At 38.5% G+C, this 17,723-nt stretch overlaps 1 protein-coding gene across 2 annotated transcripts in view; it reads right to left on the reverse strand.

The window, feature by feature from the left end:
- Positions 1 to 17,723, reverse strand: part of LOC135476154 (serine/arginine repetitive matrix protein 2-like) — a 68,926-nt gene that overhangs the window by 50,254 nt on the left and 949 nt on the right. For both annotated transcript variants that reach the window (XM_064756077.1, XM_064756078.1), the window contains exons 2-3: positions 14,735 to 14,993; positions 11,737 to 11,844 (exon numbers count right to left, since the gene is read on the reverse strand). In XM_064756077.1, coding sequence (XP_064612147.1) covers positions 11,737 to 11,844; positions 14,735 to 14,973 — 347 coding nt within the window. In that variant the 5' untranslated portion in view covers positions 14,974 to 14,993. The remainder of the gene's footprint in view (positions 1 to 11,736; positions 11,845 to 14,734; positions 14,994 to 17,723) is intronic.

Genomic DNA, 17,723 nt, shown 5'->3' on the forward strand with positions numbered 1-17,723 from the left:
CCAGCATGAGCCTGACTTGAACTCACAGCGATCGCACTTGCAGTCTGATCCAAGTCCAACATAAGTGTCCTAAACAGGAAAATTTTATGAACTTTATATATTTGTTGATAATAAAGCAATGAAAGAAAGTAGTTTGCTTGACAAATTTGACCAAGTACATTAATTCATTTCTATGACATTACCTGTGTTTAGGAAATATTGGAATTCTAACAATAGCTAACTACATAAACGCCATCATAAAAATCCAGTTTCATTTTTCTCCGCTCCTGCAGCTTGCTGCACAATGAACTCTTGCACCAGAATAGCCAAGTATATACTTGTTATTATATAGCACATGTTTTTGTCATTAGCCTTCGTTAGCCTGAGTTAAAAAATATTTAATTTTTTAATGACCCTTTCCTAAACTGGACTGATTCAATATTGCACAGACAAGCGTTTCCTAAACAGGAAACATATTGCATGTTGCCTGTATAGGAAACACACTGTGATGTTTTTAAAACAGGAACTGTTTCCAGGCCATCATGACGATATTGCTTTGTACATGTAGTTTCCTGAACTGTAAACACACATACAAATACACATATATGTTTCCTGACTGGGAAATATTTAAGACATGTCTTACTGAAATGACAACATTCATAACTGATATTATGTCACATCTCTGAACAACATGAAAATATTAATTTAATTATGCAGTTCAGTGTATGAGATCTACAAATTTCTTATTAATGGCCGTAAAAACATTTACCCAGTTTTTCATTCTTATTACTATCTACACACCTACATGTATGCATGTACAGGTAAAAGTGCTCCACTGAAATTAATATGCTGATGTGTTCGAGTTTGACGATTATTTTTTATGCTGGTAACCAGCACTTGTGATCACAAGTTTCTGTAACTATCCTTACGTGTAATTATCTATAATTTCCAAAATATATCTCACCTGTGCTGATACATACTTCAGGAGATATCTGTATCAGACATTCAGATCTAAAACATTTTAATACACATCTACTTACATGTATACTATGTTTATCCTTTCCAAGCAGTACATTCTTCTCGAGCATTTACTTGTGAACTGCAGAAATTTGACTAAAATCAAATAGTGTATACAGCATAGGTAACAGTTAACATTTTCAAAAATCCTTTTGTAAAATAAATTTATTTAGGTCATCATACAGTGAAATAATTCCAAATGCTGTTCTATGAAATGCTTTTAACATGCTGTGAAAGGTTGAAAGTCTTCAAATATCACACACTGACAGATGATTTTCAAGAAGCACAGTGGGACTGGCTTATTCTTATCCTTGGTGGTCAACCCAAAACTGAATAAACAGTATACCACCACCTAGCCAGTTAATGAGCTTTTAATTGTGGACATGCCCAGGCTAAGCCTCTGTCCCAGCATGATATAATGGCTATCCTTACTCAGGTATACGTCATGCTGCTAAAGCCATTGAAGAGTAAATCTTCAATCTTTTCAACCAATGAAGCACTTTTTTACAGTGGAATTTATGCATATACTTATCATGAAAATGAAGCTAAAAAAATTTGTTTGTGTCATTAAAGATGCAAGTTTCATATTTCAAACTTCATATGCAAATTACTACTCTAAACCCCATAGTTCTTGCAGAATGTTTCAATATTGGTTGCAGAGGCGGTTGAAAAGGTTTAAGAATTAGGGTATGTTAGCATCGAAATGCAGTGGGTGATCTTCCCCTATATATCACTTTCAATCAAAGCGACAGATAATGTGCAAACTTCTCATTCTGTTAGATACTTATGATCTTGAAATGTTATAATACATTAAATGTAAATTGCACATAATTAAAATTGTTGTCTAATGTATTTGTCGAAACAGGCATTCGTATACCAGCTGTCAACCAAAATGGACGTTTCGGGTAAATCACTAGACCAATTCCCAAAACGATGTCTAACACCAAAGAACTAGGAAATACACAAGGTATACAAAACATGAAATTAGGATGGAATCATGCAAAGAGAAGCAGTCAGCAGTGTTCCATGATGTTAGAAAGATGCACGCTTTGTTCTAGCTGAATGAGTAAAACCAGAACTCAAATCATCTACCATGTTGGTGTCTAAGTTATCCATATTCTCCGTTGCATTTTGTCATGATTGCAACTGTTCATATACCCAGTGTTTGCAACTGTTCATATACCCCAGTGATTGCAAATGTTCATATACCCCAGTGATTGCAACTGTTCATATACCCAGTGATTGCAACTGTTCATATACCCAGTGATTGCAACTGTTCATATACCCAGTGATTGCAACTGTTCATATACCCAGTGATTGCAACTGTTCATATACCCAGTGTGGCGATCAAATTCAACATGACAAATATACACGTATGGTACTTTGCCCCAGGGTAAAGTAGAACTAGACACAGTCATGAAGCATAGCACCAGATATTCTGGATGCTCTGTACCTATTTCCTTACAAGAGAAATATACTCATTACGAAACTGGAGACTGAATGCGTTCATTGAGTGAAAGCTGTAAAACAACCTTAATTATCATCAATGTGAAAGAACAGAGGGCAGGAAGGTAAGGCAATAAATTATTTTGTGAGGGATTCATTTCTATTATGATGTAAACTAAATTCAGAAACTTAGAACTTATGCACTGTTACAAACCCAGCTGGTCAGCACCATATTGTGAAGTCTTAGTCTAAGGTGAACGAATCAGCCAACAGATGACTTTTAACAATTTAAATGTTCGAAGCCTTTTTGCCCCTTTCCCAGTGAGTGTCTGCTGTACCGCTTTGAGCAAACTGTGTAAAATCTGACATCATCTAAGAAGTGCCCGCTCTTAGCTTCCATGTGGAAAGGAGTTCAGGCCTTCCGTGCTGGATGTTCTATTAACACAGACCTCTCCTTCAAGGTATTATTTTCTCATTGTATGACAACTATTGGGGCTTCACGTTTTATGGCCTTTCACACCTAAAGTCCCATTACCAGATGGCCAATGAAGAGAGTCCCCCCTTAGACACATACATATACCCCACATCTGAACCAAGGTGCATGTGTCTGCCCAGCCTGCCCCATGTTAAAGAAGTACACATTTAATTCCCATTCTCTTGCTGGACACAACAGATGTTGTCCACATGTCAATGGCAATTTGATCAGGGATGATGTCTAGACTGTCCCTCTGACTGGCTTCTATGTGTGGAATAAGTGAACCCCCCCAAAGTTTTCTCTACTGATTCCTTTCCTATATCAACTTTGTCAACACTGCTGTGGCAGGCGACACAGCTATGTAAAGAGCTCCCAGAGTTTCATTTGAACATGTTGATCTTGCCCTAAATCAGATACTGTAACAAACCCTCATCTTTGTACATGTACATGCTGGTATTAACTTTTAGAACCATTTGAATTTTATGTGTATAAAACTTTGTATTCACCTTTCAGTGTGTTTAATAGTAACATATCCTGCGATAGCATGTGTACCTCCGTCGTGTTTATTGTCATATGTTAATCAAATGTGTACAACGGCATACTTCAAGCAAAATCTCTTGTATCAAACATACATGTAGTATAATCTATTAAATTCTTAATTACTTTTTAGAAAAATAAAATAAGATGTGAAGTATCCTTACATTCTAATACCTACTGCCTCAGAAGATCATCACAAAACAGGTGTCTGTGTACCTTAACAGGAATGTGATTTCATAAGAATCTGCTCAAATTTCTTCTACTACCTGATCCTTATGAATAAGAAGATAAGATTAGGTCAGAGATTGGACAATACCAAAATCCACAACATCCCGTGAAAAATGTTCATATTATTTTATCTCTGACCAGTAATTCATCTTTGACCGATAGCCAAGGGCCAAATCTAATCTTTGGACTCAGGAGGGTCAGTTAGTAAAACAAAATTCAGCTAGTTGTCATGGAGACGATTCTCTCCTCTGTATTATTTGTTCCCATTTTCAACAAATACATAATGTATTTGGACTCAGGCAAGCATTTTAAAAGTTTTATAGACTTCATATGTGCTGACTATGCATAATTGGAAAGGCAGCGATGTCAGCTCAAATGGTCTGGTGAAATATCATTTCAAACAGATGTTACATTGCAACTGTGCATATTAAAGGATTATCTTACATAAATAATTCTGACTACATGCAAGTCTCTTGTGTATTAAATCCACTGTTAATCGTGGTATCTAAAGAAGTACTGCACATATTGAGTTTAGGGGTTGCTTAGATATACACAGCAGAGCATAAAGGAGATATTTCTTATCTTGAGTTGTTTAACAGAGGTTTAAAATGGGTATAATTCACTCGTAAGGTAAATATGGACAGCTAAAGTGTCCAGAATCTCTGGCGCCCCACTCTGCTTCATAACTGTGTCTAATCCTGCTTAACTTGGGTCCAGGGATCATATATCTCCCACTCACCTCCTTTGTTTCTTTGTAGATGTGTAGAGGGTGGGGGGGGGGGGGATGTCTAGGCAGGGGTGGGGGGGAGGGATAGCACTAATGGTTGTGTTTTTGTTTTTTTGTATGTATGAATGTATATAGCTTCTCTTTTCAAACCACATGGTGCTTTATCTTGTTTTATATGTACTGATGTATTTTTTGATTGGACTCTGAAGTACATGTGTCCTATATACTAGTATTTGTTTTCTCTGTGAAGACCTTGGGGGAGAACAGTTTCATTGTAAATTGACCGAGCTACCTTCGATAAATAAATTGATTATTATTATATAGATCATCACCTTTGATGTATATGTATGAAAAGTTGCAATCTCAGATAAAAATTACGATAACTGAGAACTAAAAAAGCATGGCAGACCATTTGGATACTGATTTCATTCATTCATCTAAAACTCATCATTTTGTTTTTCCAACATCGCTGAAAATTGCTGACTTCGTCTCTTTGCATGAGTCCATCATTTCTTACTTTAAAAACTTTCTTGGTTCTTTGGTAGTTTGTGTTGAATATCATTTTTTGAATTGGGCTTGGGACTGATCTGGGTATGAGTCAGTGATAGTAAATTACAAAAATAATAACAAGTACATCAAGTACTGAGCTGTAGTTTCACTTTCCCCGAGTCTCCTACATGTTCACTAAACTATTTCAAAATTTGTTTTTGTTTCACACAAATTTTGCTAGTATGTATAAGTAGAACAAAGTACATTTACATGAGCATGTAGATTGCATGTCCCAAACCCAATAATCTAAATCAGAAGGCATTGTCACTTCTACTGTTGGTAAATCAGGGCCAGGATGGGGTAGAGTCTGTGCTGTGTGAAAACCACCCCCCAGCCTCATACAACCAATGCTCCACCAACAGGCCAACCCCATCCCATTAACCAGCCATGATATTGTGTACAGGAGACAAACATCTGGCCAATGGGCATGCCTGGGTCACTTCAATGTCCCTGGAGGACAACGAAACATGACTATTCTAACTATACAGTGATACAGCCTACATTTACATGTGCCACACCTCACCCATCCTCCTACCCCACTAGCCCCACCACCACTACCACACAGGTACCCTCACATTTTGCTCATAATTATGTACTTGTAAATAAACAAGATACTCAAATGTATTGCTAGACTTTGAATATGACAGATTATATGCTATCCACACATTCCAGCTAAACATGTGCAATGCCTTGGATAGTTTTATGTGGAAAGGAAGTGCTAATACACGCCTGCTTTTTTATATACTATATATACACTCCTAAATCCACATATATGAAATGATGTAACTTAAAAACCAGCTTACATGTTAACATATAGACAGAATAGATAACATTTACATCTAGTTCACCAACAAATGGTTTAATTAATTACTGAGCTGGTCAGAATACACCCATTCATTGGACGCCAATGACTGAAGTACGACATAATTATAAGCTGTCAAGGTACCTTATGCAGTCTGCACTGTGTAAAGTTTATGAATGGATTTGGTTAGATCAAATACATATTTGTCATATTCAAATGTAACAAAGTTGCCTGTTTAGGGAACTCTTCAATGTTTCCCATTTAGGAAACAGTTATATGTGTCCAATTCAGAAAACAGTTGCTTGTGTCCAATTCAGGAAACAATCAACATAGTTTCCTGATCTGAAAACATGTGACCAAAATGGGACCAACATTACCCATCTTGGACTTGGCCTGGACTGATTTAAGGAAGGTGCATGGGTCATTGCGCCGTGCTGGTGTGCTAACGCCCTCAGCCATTGAGGCCCCCATTATTATTAATGCATGTAATCTACATGCATAATGGTGATCCTGTTTATGGGAGCCACATCTCCAATAATGAGATCACTATGTAGATCTACGTGCAGGTAAGCTTTAAAATGTACATATTAAATATTTATATACGCTGTACACATATTCTTCAAACTTTCCATTCTGGCGTACCACTAATTTTGCCCGATTCAGAATTCAAAGCATTCTGTATTAAATTATCGCTCTGACAGTACAGCATCGTCTCTTTGTTTTCTGAAGTTAAACATGACCAATGTACATAGTAATAGAAATTACATGTAGTTCATGCAATTATCACTACTGAAGATTATTCTGTTTTCTTTCACTAGCTGGGGCTAGAAAAACCCTGACAACCTTTATATTGATAAATGCATTCAAATATATCAAATTATCAGATCAAATATTTGGCTAGCTTCCTGTTTCTTTCACTTAATGATTATGTGTGCATGAGAATCATCAAGAAGTTTTATCGATCACGTTTATTCTGGTGCCATCAAGGTTGTATCAAGGTGCTATCAAGGTTGTATCAAGGTCATATCAAGGTGCTATCAAGGTCATATCAAGGTCACATAAAGGTGCTATTAAGAACAATACGGGAGGTTCTGAGTTCTGCAAACTGTAAAGGTGACATTGTTACCATACACAAAGAAATTTTACAACATATAACTCTAAATGATACTTTCTGGGAGCTTTTACATCTATGAATGAAAGAAATTTGCATCAAAACTTAACCTTTGCTTGATAAACACCATATTTTTATTCAGTTTACACTTGTTACTTTTAATACGGCCTCATTAGTTTGGACGCCCAACAATTTAGAAGCGCATATGCCTTTCAGAGCTAATATGACGATAGATATGAGCTAGGCTATGAGGGTTGCCACCGGAATATCTAGGGGCTCCAATATACATGTGCATGTAGTTACAACAACAGCGTTAGTGAATTGGTACTACAGTTGCATGCAGCAGAGAATTATGATGAGCTCACAATAGTTGGCATTGTACAAATGCATTGATACCGAACATGTCTTAACAACAGCTTCACGTACATGTGCATCAATGACAAATAATGAGGCGTGAATTATTAACATTGCATGCCGTGCGAATTATATTAATCACAGAGCGTTTTCCCCTGGGTGCTTCTACCCATGGCCTATCCATCAACGGATCTTTATAGCACCCAATTAATAGCCCTCAGGCAATGGCCGTGCAGTCAGCACATGGCGCGCGCAAAACTCAAATAACTTTAGGGAGTAAATGAGCTGTTAATTCCCTGTGATGGTTTCTTATTAGAAAATTATACAATTTCACCTGTGGGGAGTTAAGAAGGAATAATCCGGAGGCTTTTATTTCTAGCCAGGTGGAAAGGGATGTTTCTAGCGGAAAGCCAGTCAAAAATCAATCAATGAGTTTCTTCCAATCAGGACGTCTGCTTATGGCCACCACCCCCAGCTGGCACTGTGCCAATCCCTCGGCACACACCAACATTCTCGGCTCAACGTTTCAAAAGAATCGCCGGGAATCAGGCTGCGTGTACAGCTCTATGCCATCATGATTTTAGCCTCAATGAAATTATCCGGAGCTAAGGGGAGACTTTCAATAGAGGCTAGGGAGATAAATCTCCAGCTTTCTCTCCAAGACTCCAGCAGTTTAACAACCCTGATAAAGTACTAAAAAGATGAGCCCTTTTATGAATGGGGCAGTCTGGGAAGTGTCGCTGGATGATGCGTGCTCTAACCCATGGTCCGGCTTTAACAGAGGGCACAGCCGCGGAAAAGGACCCACGCGTTCAGGCTGATGGACGCCTGCCCAACTTTCTGGTCATGTCACGGACTTGAGCCCTCCGCAAATGACAGAATTATTCCTCCCACGGACTTGATACAGACTTCTCCTGCAAAGAGCGATTGAATGATACCCGCATAGTACAAAATATGCACATAAAGAAAGTCTCTAGATCTCTTCGGGGTCACCTAAAAAATTTCACAAAAAAGAAGAGCAAAAAAATATTTTATCTTCCTCCCTTTTTACTTTGAAGCAAAATGAGAAGACAACTATAACATGCCTCACATAAATCACAGTGACAAATTTCCTAACTCTTTTTTTATTTCCTCGTTACTATAAAGAAATTTTTTACAAATACTCTTCACATTGGTGACACCAAAGCAAACCGGGTGGGGGCATCAAGAGAGAGGAGCCAGGGGTAGGGGTGTGGGTGGGTGTGGGTGGGTGTAGGCGGTATATCTGAGAGAATCACAGGTGAACTATTAAATTATTACCAAAATATAAAATTTCTGTCTGATATAAAATGATCCCAGTCAGAATAAGATGTAAAATGTACGCGTAATTAAATTTGCATCTTGAACAGGAGTTGGAGCAATCTGAATCACTGCGTACCACAGTAGAGTATTCAGGTTGCCTATAACAGGTACACACACATTGTATACACTTATTTTACATTTATTGGAGTCAGGTTTTCCTTTACTATGCTCATGGTCAGGCATGAAGTGATGTATATAGCTCCCAGGCACTATCACTTTATTACAGAAGTTGATTATTTCTCCTGTCTGCCTACAGCTATCCCAAAGGATGATAATCATTGGGGGAGTGTCTTAATTAGTGTTGGAGTGGGGGGGGGAGGGGAATTGACAGGCAGGGCACATGAGTATACAGTTAATGTTTCCAGTGTTAGAAAAAAAATTTGGGGTTAGAGGTATAAGTACAATCATGTAAAGCAGGGTACAGGCAATATTATCATCTGATAATGGAAACTTCTTAAAATACTGTGTTGGCATAAAAAAAAACAATATACCTGTACATGTATATTTCACAAAAAGGGGCATAATCATAGCCCCCTGGGTGTCACAAGACCACTCAAGTTGTGAGAGCAGCGGAATCTACAAATTCTTTGTCCAAAGCCATGTTTGAGCCTGCACTTTATGTGTCCTAGCAACAAAAGGCAAGCGCGTGCTTAAGCACTAGCCCACAGCCGGCTCACCAATGTTATAATATAGTCATTGCTAGTGGGCATTTAAAAAGTCAAAACTACAGCAGTAGCTCATCAGAATTTTCCTTTCGCTCAATTGGTAGAGCTCTGGGCTTAGGCTAAGGAGATTAGAAATCTAATCCTGGCGTGACCTACAGTAACCATATAAACACAATTGTATTTTCAGGAATTTTTTGCAATACCCGCTGAAACAAAGGAGTCGTGACAGAGTGGTTAATATCCGCGTCATTTATTCATTAGCTCACTATGTACTTTAAATGCTTTTTAAGACGTGGTTAATAATCTGTGAAAATAAATTAACATAATTTTGGGTACAGTTCTGATCGGCGCTTTGAATGGGACTGACTTCCTCTCATTGCTTATGTTCACTTTATCGTCTTGCCAACAGATTAAATTTTCAAAATTTCCATTAATGTCATATACTGAGTATCAACAGGTAATGTTACTGTGTACTCCCTGGTTTTCCACTTCCATCCAAACCCTTTAATCACTGTAATTTTGCAATGGCACACAGCCTATCTAGATCCAGATGTGATACTGATGATTATGACAGAGGCTGGACTTACAAAGTACAAATGGTGATTTACGTTATCATGATCCAACATGCATATAACAAAAACAGGACACACACAGGAAATCAACCCAATATCGCTTCAACAATGAAGTTTGCTGCTGGCTAGCTCATCATTCTGTAGCCATAAGCTTTCTAGAACCACGAACCAATTGATCTGCCAACTAGTATGTGATGAGAGTTCATACAATAAACATGCATGTTAAAATTAAAATATTGCAGCGTACATGTACAGTGCTTTTGTTGCCCCACTGTTAAACTTGCCCAGTTCTGCAGAGCCCTGTCCCAGGACAAGCATTAAGATACACACCAGACACAACACAATAAAGAAATATTCATTTCTGGTACTTCTGTCATGTCTCATAAACAACTACACATGACTGTTTCCTTTGTCCACGTCCTTTGCTCTGTCACGTCACAAACAAAATGCATCATGCAATTTCCAAGTTGTTTGGAAAACAAATTTCCTCAAAGAGAATGTCACTTTATACAGTGCATGTGGCTCAGGTTGATTCTGTACTCAATTTATCAATTTTACTGGTTCACTGTATAAGCGTCAACAGGGTGTGCTCAAAAAGACAAACTCAGAACAGGAAAGAACTCATTTTGTAGTTGTACACTGTCCTGCAGTAAAGAATCAATGTACAAATTTTTATCTTCCTAGAGCAAACATTTTAACTATAGCTGTGTTTGAATTTTTGACTTAAGTCCTAAGACATTTGATAAATATGGTTCTCAGTTTCAAGTCTTTCCAACCACCAAAAAACCCAGATATTCAATATTTTCCAAGGCCTGGAAAAGTTACATCTTTTCTAATTTCCAATGGGGCCTCCGTGGCTCAGTTGGTTAGCACGCTAGCGCAGCGTAATGACCTAGGAGTCTCACCAATGTGGACCCTGTGAGTTCAAGTCCAGCTCATGCTGGCTTCCTCGCCAAACGTACGTGGAAAGGTCTGCCAGTAACCTGCGGATGGTCGTGGGTTTCCCCCGGGCTCTGCCGCCATCGTATAAGTGAAATATTCTTGAGTACGGCATAAAAACACCAATCCAATTAATATATCAAATAAATCAATTTCCAACCTTTTTCAGATCTTCAAGGCCCTTTAAGAAAACTGATTGTTACAAATGTTCACTTACTCATGTTCCTCCATGAGTTCATGCAACTCAGTATACTAAACGTCAAAACTGGAAATGTGTGTATCAGTTTTAAACCTATCCATATGTAAAAAATAACCACATATTAATCTCTTTTTTTTTTTGCTTATAGAGTAATTCTCATCCATAAGGCAATGAACCAGTTGATCTTTAATGGATGGACCACCCAAAATGTCAATGAGGAGTTATCTCCCTTGAACCTCTCATCTTGACAAATAGTTCACATTCAGGTTGAAGGTATGAGTAATAAACATCAATTTTATAAACCATTCATGTGTTTGTTGATGTGACAGTAGATGCACCTTGTCATATCAAGACATAACAATGAATGCCCAACTACCCTATATCATACAACTGACTGGGTACCGTCGGTTTGATGAGTCTGTCGGCAACCTGCGGATGGTCGTGGGTTTCCCCCTGGGCTCTGGCCAGTTTCCACCCACCATAATGCTGGCCGACGTCGTATATGTGATATATTCTTGAGTACGGCGTAAAACACCAATCAAATAAATAAATAAATCGGTTGATGAGACCACACATGCTGTTATCATGCAGATCTTGAAATGAAACCACTTGCATTTTGCTTCCTGTCAGAATGTTTTCTTCATGCACAACTATTTCAGATGTTTTAGACTTCAATTTTAGTCACTCATCCCAATACAAAACAGTGTAAATGGCCTACATGTGATCTGGCATGTATCACTTTTCCAAATGTCACAGACAAGCACTAAAATTTGATGTCAATAAAAAGTCACTTACACTGGGCGTCCAAAATCATCTTTGTCCACAGACTCTGAAACACCTTCCTTCTCCATGAGCATCTTGCGAAACGTAGAGACTTTCTTTTCAATTTCATCTGACGGATATCTAAAAATGGAAAATTTGCTTTTATCACCTGAACACCCATACATATAAATCATACACAAATCTGGCTTTGATCTTTTTCAAATTTACATTCAATTGTAGATACACAATGCAACTTCATCAAGTCACTTCTGTTTTTAACGACTGATTTAACAGACATATTTGAGGCATTTCCATGTTGTCTGTGTCAACTGGATAGTGCAGCCATAATGTACACACATGTAGCCAAAAATTAGTCAATACGTACATCCACACATGGTCAGGCTATTGTCATATATACAGTGTGGATATCAACATGGCCTCTCACCTGCTTGAAACAATCATTATCAAGAGCTTGCAATGTAAGTATGTTCATGAAAAAAAAAAACAACATATGAACCCATGTTGGAAAAGAGCAGGGCAAGACACTTCTGCTGATGTATAATGTGTCTCTAAATGAGTGCCTGAGTTACTGTAAATGACCTGAAGTTTCACACAATCTGAGTTGGCGGCAAGATGACAGAAGAGAGTGTTTAGCTCCCCACCCATTTCATAACCCTGCATGACACTTAGCAGCTCCGGCAGTATGTGAGAAGGTCTGCAACCTGCGGACAGTTGTGGGTTTCCCCCTGAGCTCTGCCCGGTTTCCTCCCACCATAATGTTGGCCGCCGTCGTATAAGTGAAATACTCTTGAGTACAGCGTAAAACACCAATCAAACAAATAAATAAATAACTTAGCTGTGGTTTCCACATATGGTCAAGTCAATGAAAGGTGTGTGCAGGTCTCCCAACAAGTAGGCCTACATGTTCATCTCTAAATATACCCCTGAATGCTACAAACAAAGTATTAAGAAGGGCGACGTCTATTACAAAACTTTAAATCCCAAACACCGTTTGAAAGCATGACCATGCCAAACAAGGAATGTACATGCACAATGTACAATACAGACAAACCAATCGTTCAGGTTTGGCCTATGTTAAAGTCATTTCACACCGTTATATGCTGAATTATGCAACGAATATGTGTACAAATGTATTTTAAATAAAAACAAATTTTACTGAGAAATATCTCCATGAATTTGCTGTGTCCATGTAATTCCAATTTAGAATGTCAGTCTACACGCACATTTTGTTTCTTTACAGTCGGAACTGTCCTCCTATTGCAGAAGTGTTTTTTTTCAATTGGGAACCTCCATTACACACAGAAAATACACTCAACCCAAGGTTTCTGAAAACTACCATGATTTACTGTGATCCCTTTTTTGGTAGTACTATGTGAGAGTTCGACATATCGGGAGATAGAATTTGCTTCAGTTGTTATCATACTACGAGGTCTCACAAGACCGTCACTGGCTTTATAAACAAATGTTTTGTGATTTCCTGTATATATTTTTCCTGTGATTTACACATCGCCAGCCACAGATAAGATTACTGTTTTGCCTTTCACCAGCCAAAATCACATGATCGATGGGAAGACACATGGAATATTTCTAGTCCTGTGATTGTATGTGGCTTGTATCCACATGTAGATAAAACCATTCTGTTTGACTAAAATTTCATCTGAGGAGTCTCGATTATATATTCAATAAAGTAAGTATTATTTAATACTTTTACGAAATATGGGTGGAAGCTGACAATCTTTTAAACTACGCCAGAATGAACAAGAAACGTTTTGCTGCAAGCAAAGTGCATGTATTAAAATTATTATGTTTAAAACTGAGGAAAACATGAACCATTGGTGGTAGGAGCACCAGAATAATCCTGACCACCCATGACGCTCTCCCGCGGCGCTCAGTCGGTCACAACCACACCCAATGCAACAATTCCTGGAATACACTTTCCGAGTCCCAGGGCGAAAGTATGTCATTTTAACGTATACTTTTAGTTCAAAGTTTATAATAAATGTATTGCTACTACATGTATGTACTTATCCTACCATCGTCTGCCATCAACTTGTGGATGGTTGTGGGTTTCCCCCTGGTTTCCCGACATCATAATGCTGGCTACCGTTGTATGTGTGAGTGAAATACCCTTAAGCACAGCATAAAACATCAATCAAATAAATAAATAAATATCCCAGCATTACATGGTGGCACCATGGTGGAATTAAGTAATCAGTTCATGCAAATAAAGACGGCATCAAAGCACGGCACAAAGATGCACTACTGCTACAGTGTGTAAAAGGACATTTTTCAGGATTCAGAATTTGATGAGATGTCAAATTTCCAGGCTTTTCCACGCCAAAAATTAACATTTTCCAGGCTACTTGAAAACAAGCATAATGCAATGCGAAATGACCTGAATAGTTGAACTTTTACATATACACAAATGGTAGTTCAGTCCATTGAGCGATTTTGAAAATAGCAAAATATTGCTGGAAATAAATTTCCTTTGATAAGAAGTGTAAGCATACTTTAGGGGGCCTCTATGGCTTAGTTGATTAGTGCGCCAGCGCAGCGTAGAGACCCAGGAGCCTCTCACCATTACGGCTGATGCGAGTTCAAGTCCAGCCCATGCTGTCTTTGTCTTCGGCTGTACGTGGGAACGTCTGTCAGCAGCCTGTGGATGGTCGTGGGTTTCCGCCGTGCTCTTCCCTGTTCCCTCCCACCGTAATGCTGGCCACCGCCATATGAGTGAAATATTCTTGAGTACGGCATAAACACACCAATCAATCAAATCAAGTAAATAAGCATGCCGTATGGGGTGCATGTAGCCTTAGTTGGCTCTGTAATCAACTCATAGAGCAGCCCACAGAGTGCGAGCCAACTTGTTCTCAGCGTCAAGGTTTTTCCGGGTGCAACTACCAAAACCCCTGATATTCAAGATACTTCAAGGCCATTTTTTTCAATTTCCAACCTATTCAAGATTTCCAGGGCCCTATACAAACCCTTATTTTTGCAAATGTTTCCTTACCCTTGCTCCTCCATGAGTTCATGCATCTCCATGCACTTCAGCTCCACTTTCCTCTTCCGTTCATGATCCAGTATTTCTCTGTTAGGCTTTTTCATCAGTGATTGGTCCAGTTTTTTGAGCTCTTCCTCTGTCTTGTAGTCCACTCGATCCTTGTGTTTGCGGACAAATGAGAGATTTCGCTGCACGAAGCCATTGGTGCCACTACCCCGGGCAGTAGTTAACCCAATACCATTATACATGGTTAGGGGCCTTTAGTTCACTGGAATCACAAGACATGATGATCATCAAAGAAATGCTGATTTTAGAATACGTTAGCAATACTACATGTACACTGGAAAAAACTCATGACAGTTAGCTGGTTAAGAAAGAACTGCCCTATTTGTAACTTATTTTATAAACATCTGGCAACATTATATATGGTTACAGGAGATTATTTAGCAAGCACCATATTACATAAAACACTTGGCTATGCTTAAAACAGTATTTGTAGTGCATAACATGTCACAGTCAGAACAAAAAAAGGGTCAGTCAGTCAAGAATTTGACCTTTGTTCATCCTTTGTAATGATAAAGATTCCACTGTAGGGACATTACATTGAGAGAAAATTTTTGGAGCCTTGGTCAGGTTACTCCCAATGAACATATTTTTGATGATATCATATGACGTTTTTCCTTTAAAACAAGTTGTGTTTCACCTTTTTAGTCACCTGTGACAACACGTTCTGTCTACTGAACTTTACACACGTCATTCAAAATGGGTGTTTTGTAGAGTTGATTTTATAAAAGGCATGCTTCACCTTTTTAGTCACCTGTGAGAACATGCTCTGTCTACTGAACTTTATAAGCATCTACTTGTTCATGACCTTGAATGACATCATTCAAAATGGCTGTTGTGTAGAGTTGATTTATGACAACTGAGAAGGCATTTTGTATTCAATGATTAACAATAAGTAGCAGGTACTTCTTTGATGTTTTCTGTAGCTAATGTATGTACCATCGTCACAAATGTTAGCCAGTCCATACATCTAGCTGAAATACAACCAGCCCACCTTTTAATTAGCCCATGCAACACTGTACCAATCGCAGCACCAATCTTATTTTCCCTCCACATCCCTGCTGACGTATTGACCAATCCAGATGAATTATATTTGCAGACGGCTTTGCAGTCTTCTGGGCAATTTTTATCTTATTCCATGATGTATACAAGTGGTAATTCCATCTGGCTATTATGCTCAACTCACAACTGCATGTCACAGCAACATTTTACAAGTTGAAGTTATCATTTTCGCACATGCTGCATGCACACTTATGTCAGCTCCCTGCTAATTTCATTCATTTGTGTCATTCTAAGAACATCTGGTACTTCATACTTCACTCTAGAACAAGGTTTCAAAACAATATCGTTGTCCATCATTGCATGTTGAGCAGTTCTAGAGAATGGAACACTCAAGCAAGGTTGTGATATTTTGAGATAATGTCAATTACAGAGCATGACTAACACACAGATAGGTCAATCATGTAGACACAGCGTCACACAGCGACCATATTTCTAAGAATGACGGGAATTTTATGAGGAATTATCCAATAGGATTTAGGTATTGTGTATTGCATATGAAGCAAACGTAGAGTAGCTAAACACTGAATACAATGTGATAATCATGTGGGGAGGCCTCTGTGGCCAAAAGGATTAGCACTCCAGCACGACGCCATGAACCAGGAGCCTCCCACCAATGTAGTGGTTGTGAGTTCAAGTCCAGCTGATGCTGGCTTTCCCTCCAATTGTAATTGGGAAGGTCTTCTAGCAACCTGCAGATGGTCATGGATTATAGCCCAGTTTCCTCCCACCATAATGCTGGCCGCCGTCGTATAAGTGAAATATTATTGAGCATGGCAAAAAACACCAATTAAATAAATAAATACCTATATTTGGGCAAGTGGCATCCAAACTCAACTCCTAATCTCATCCCTACGTTCAACACTGCTTCGAGTCTCCATTCAATGCCACACAATCAACAAGCACTGTGTGAACCAATATGAAAATTCACATCCGATTTCTGGTCTAGGATACCACAAAGGTAGTTGTGGAGTGGGGTAACTTTCATTTCAAACAACGCAGTTATGAAAGTTACAATGGAAAACAGCCCTAGTTGTGTTCTATTTACGGTAACAAACATTTACTGCTGTTCACATGTGTATAAAAACTTCCCTAGCATAAATCAACCAAAAAATTGTCAACCAAATGTTCCTACAAATTAACTAACCTGTCCATGGCAATAACACATATCGACAAACAAGGACATTTTATCTTTATCTCGAGTTCATTGTCTTTGAGTGTCAAATGGTCGATGTGGCAACTATCGATATAAATATCATTCTCGAAGGGGTACTCCCCTGGACTTCATACAACTGCCTGCTGATAAAAGTGATAACCTCAAGGTTAGTTCATTAATGCAGCACAATGGAAGTGGGGCAATGGTATAAGCTTGGAAAATGTGAGTATTTTCATGAACATATGTGATTGTCATAGATATCTCACAAGTTAATCACAGAGACCACATGGCTGATCTCAATATATGTCAAAACGTGCCCTGCTTAACCATCTTTTAACAGCAATCCAAACAGTGAGAATTTCAAACTGATGTCTATCATGTTTCATGCTCGAACCTCAGGGCAAGGTACGATGTGCTGGATCTTCAGAAGGAGACAACGAAATTTAGCGAGTGAGTACTCTTGTTTTAGAAGGACGAAAAAGTAAAAACCAAACGTATTCGAAAAAAAGAAATGTTTGAAGAGCCAAAATGTACCTTATCAGAATTTGGTGGAAGTTCAACTCAAAACATGGCAGATGTTGGTTCCAACTGTTCGATTCAGAAGCTTAAAAGGCTGCATTACTGTTCAAACATGGATTAGAGATGCTGGCTTGGACACATCTACACTTATGAGGACTTAGGGAATCCATGTATACCAAATACAACTACAGGCTCACATTG

The sequence above is a fragment of the Liolophura sinensis genome, chromosome 10, assembly GCF_032854445.1.
Source record: "Liolophura sinensis isolate JHLJ2023 chromosome 10, CUHK_Ljap_v2, whole genome shotgun sequence".
Lineage (NCBI taxonomy): Eukaryota > Metazoa > Mollusca > Polyplacophora > Chitonida > Chitonidae > Liolophura > Liolophura sinensis.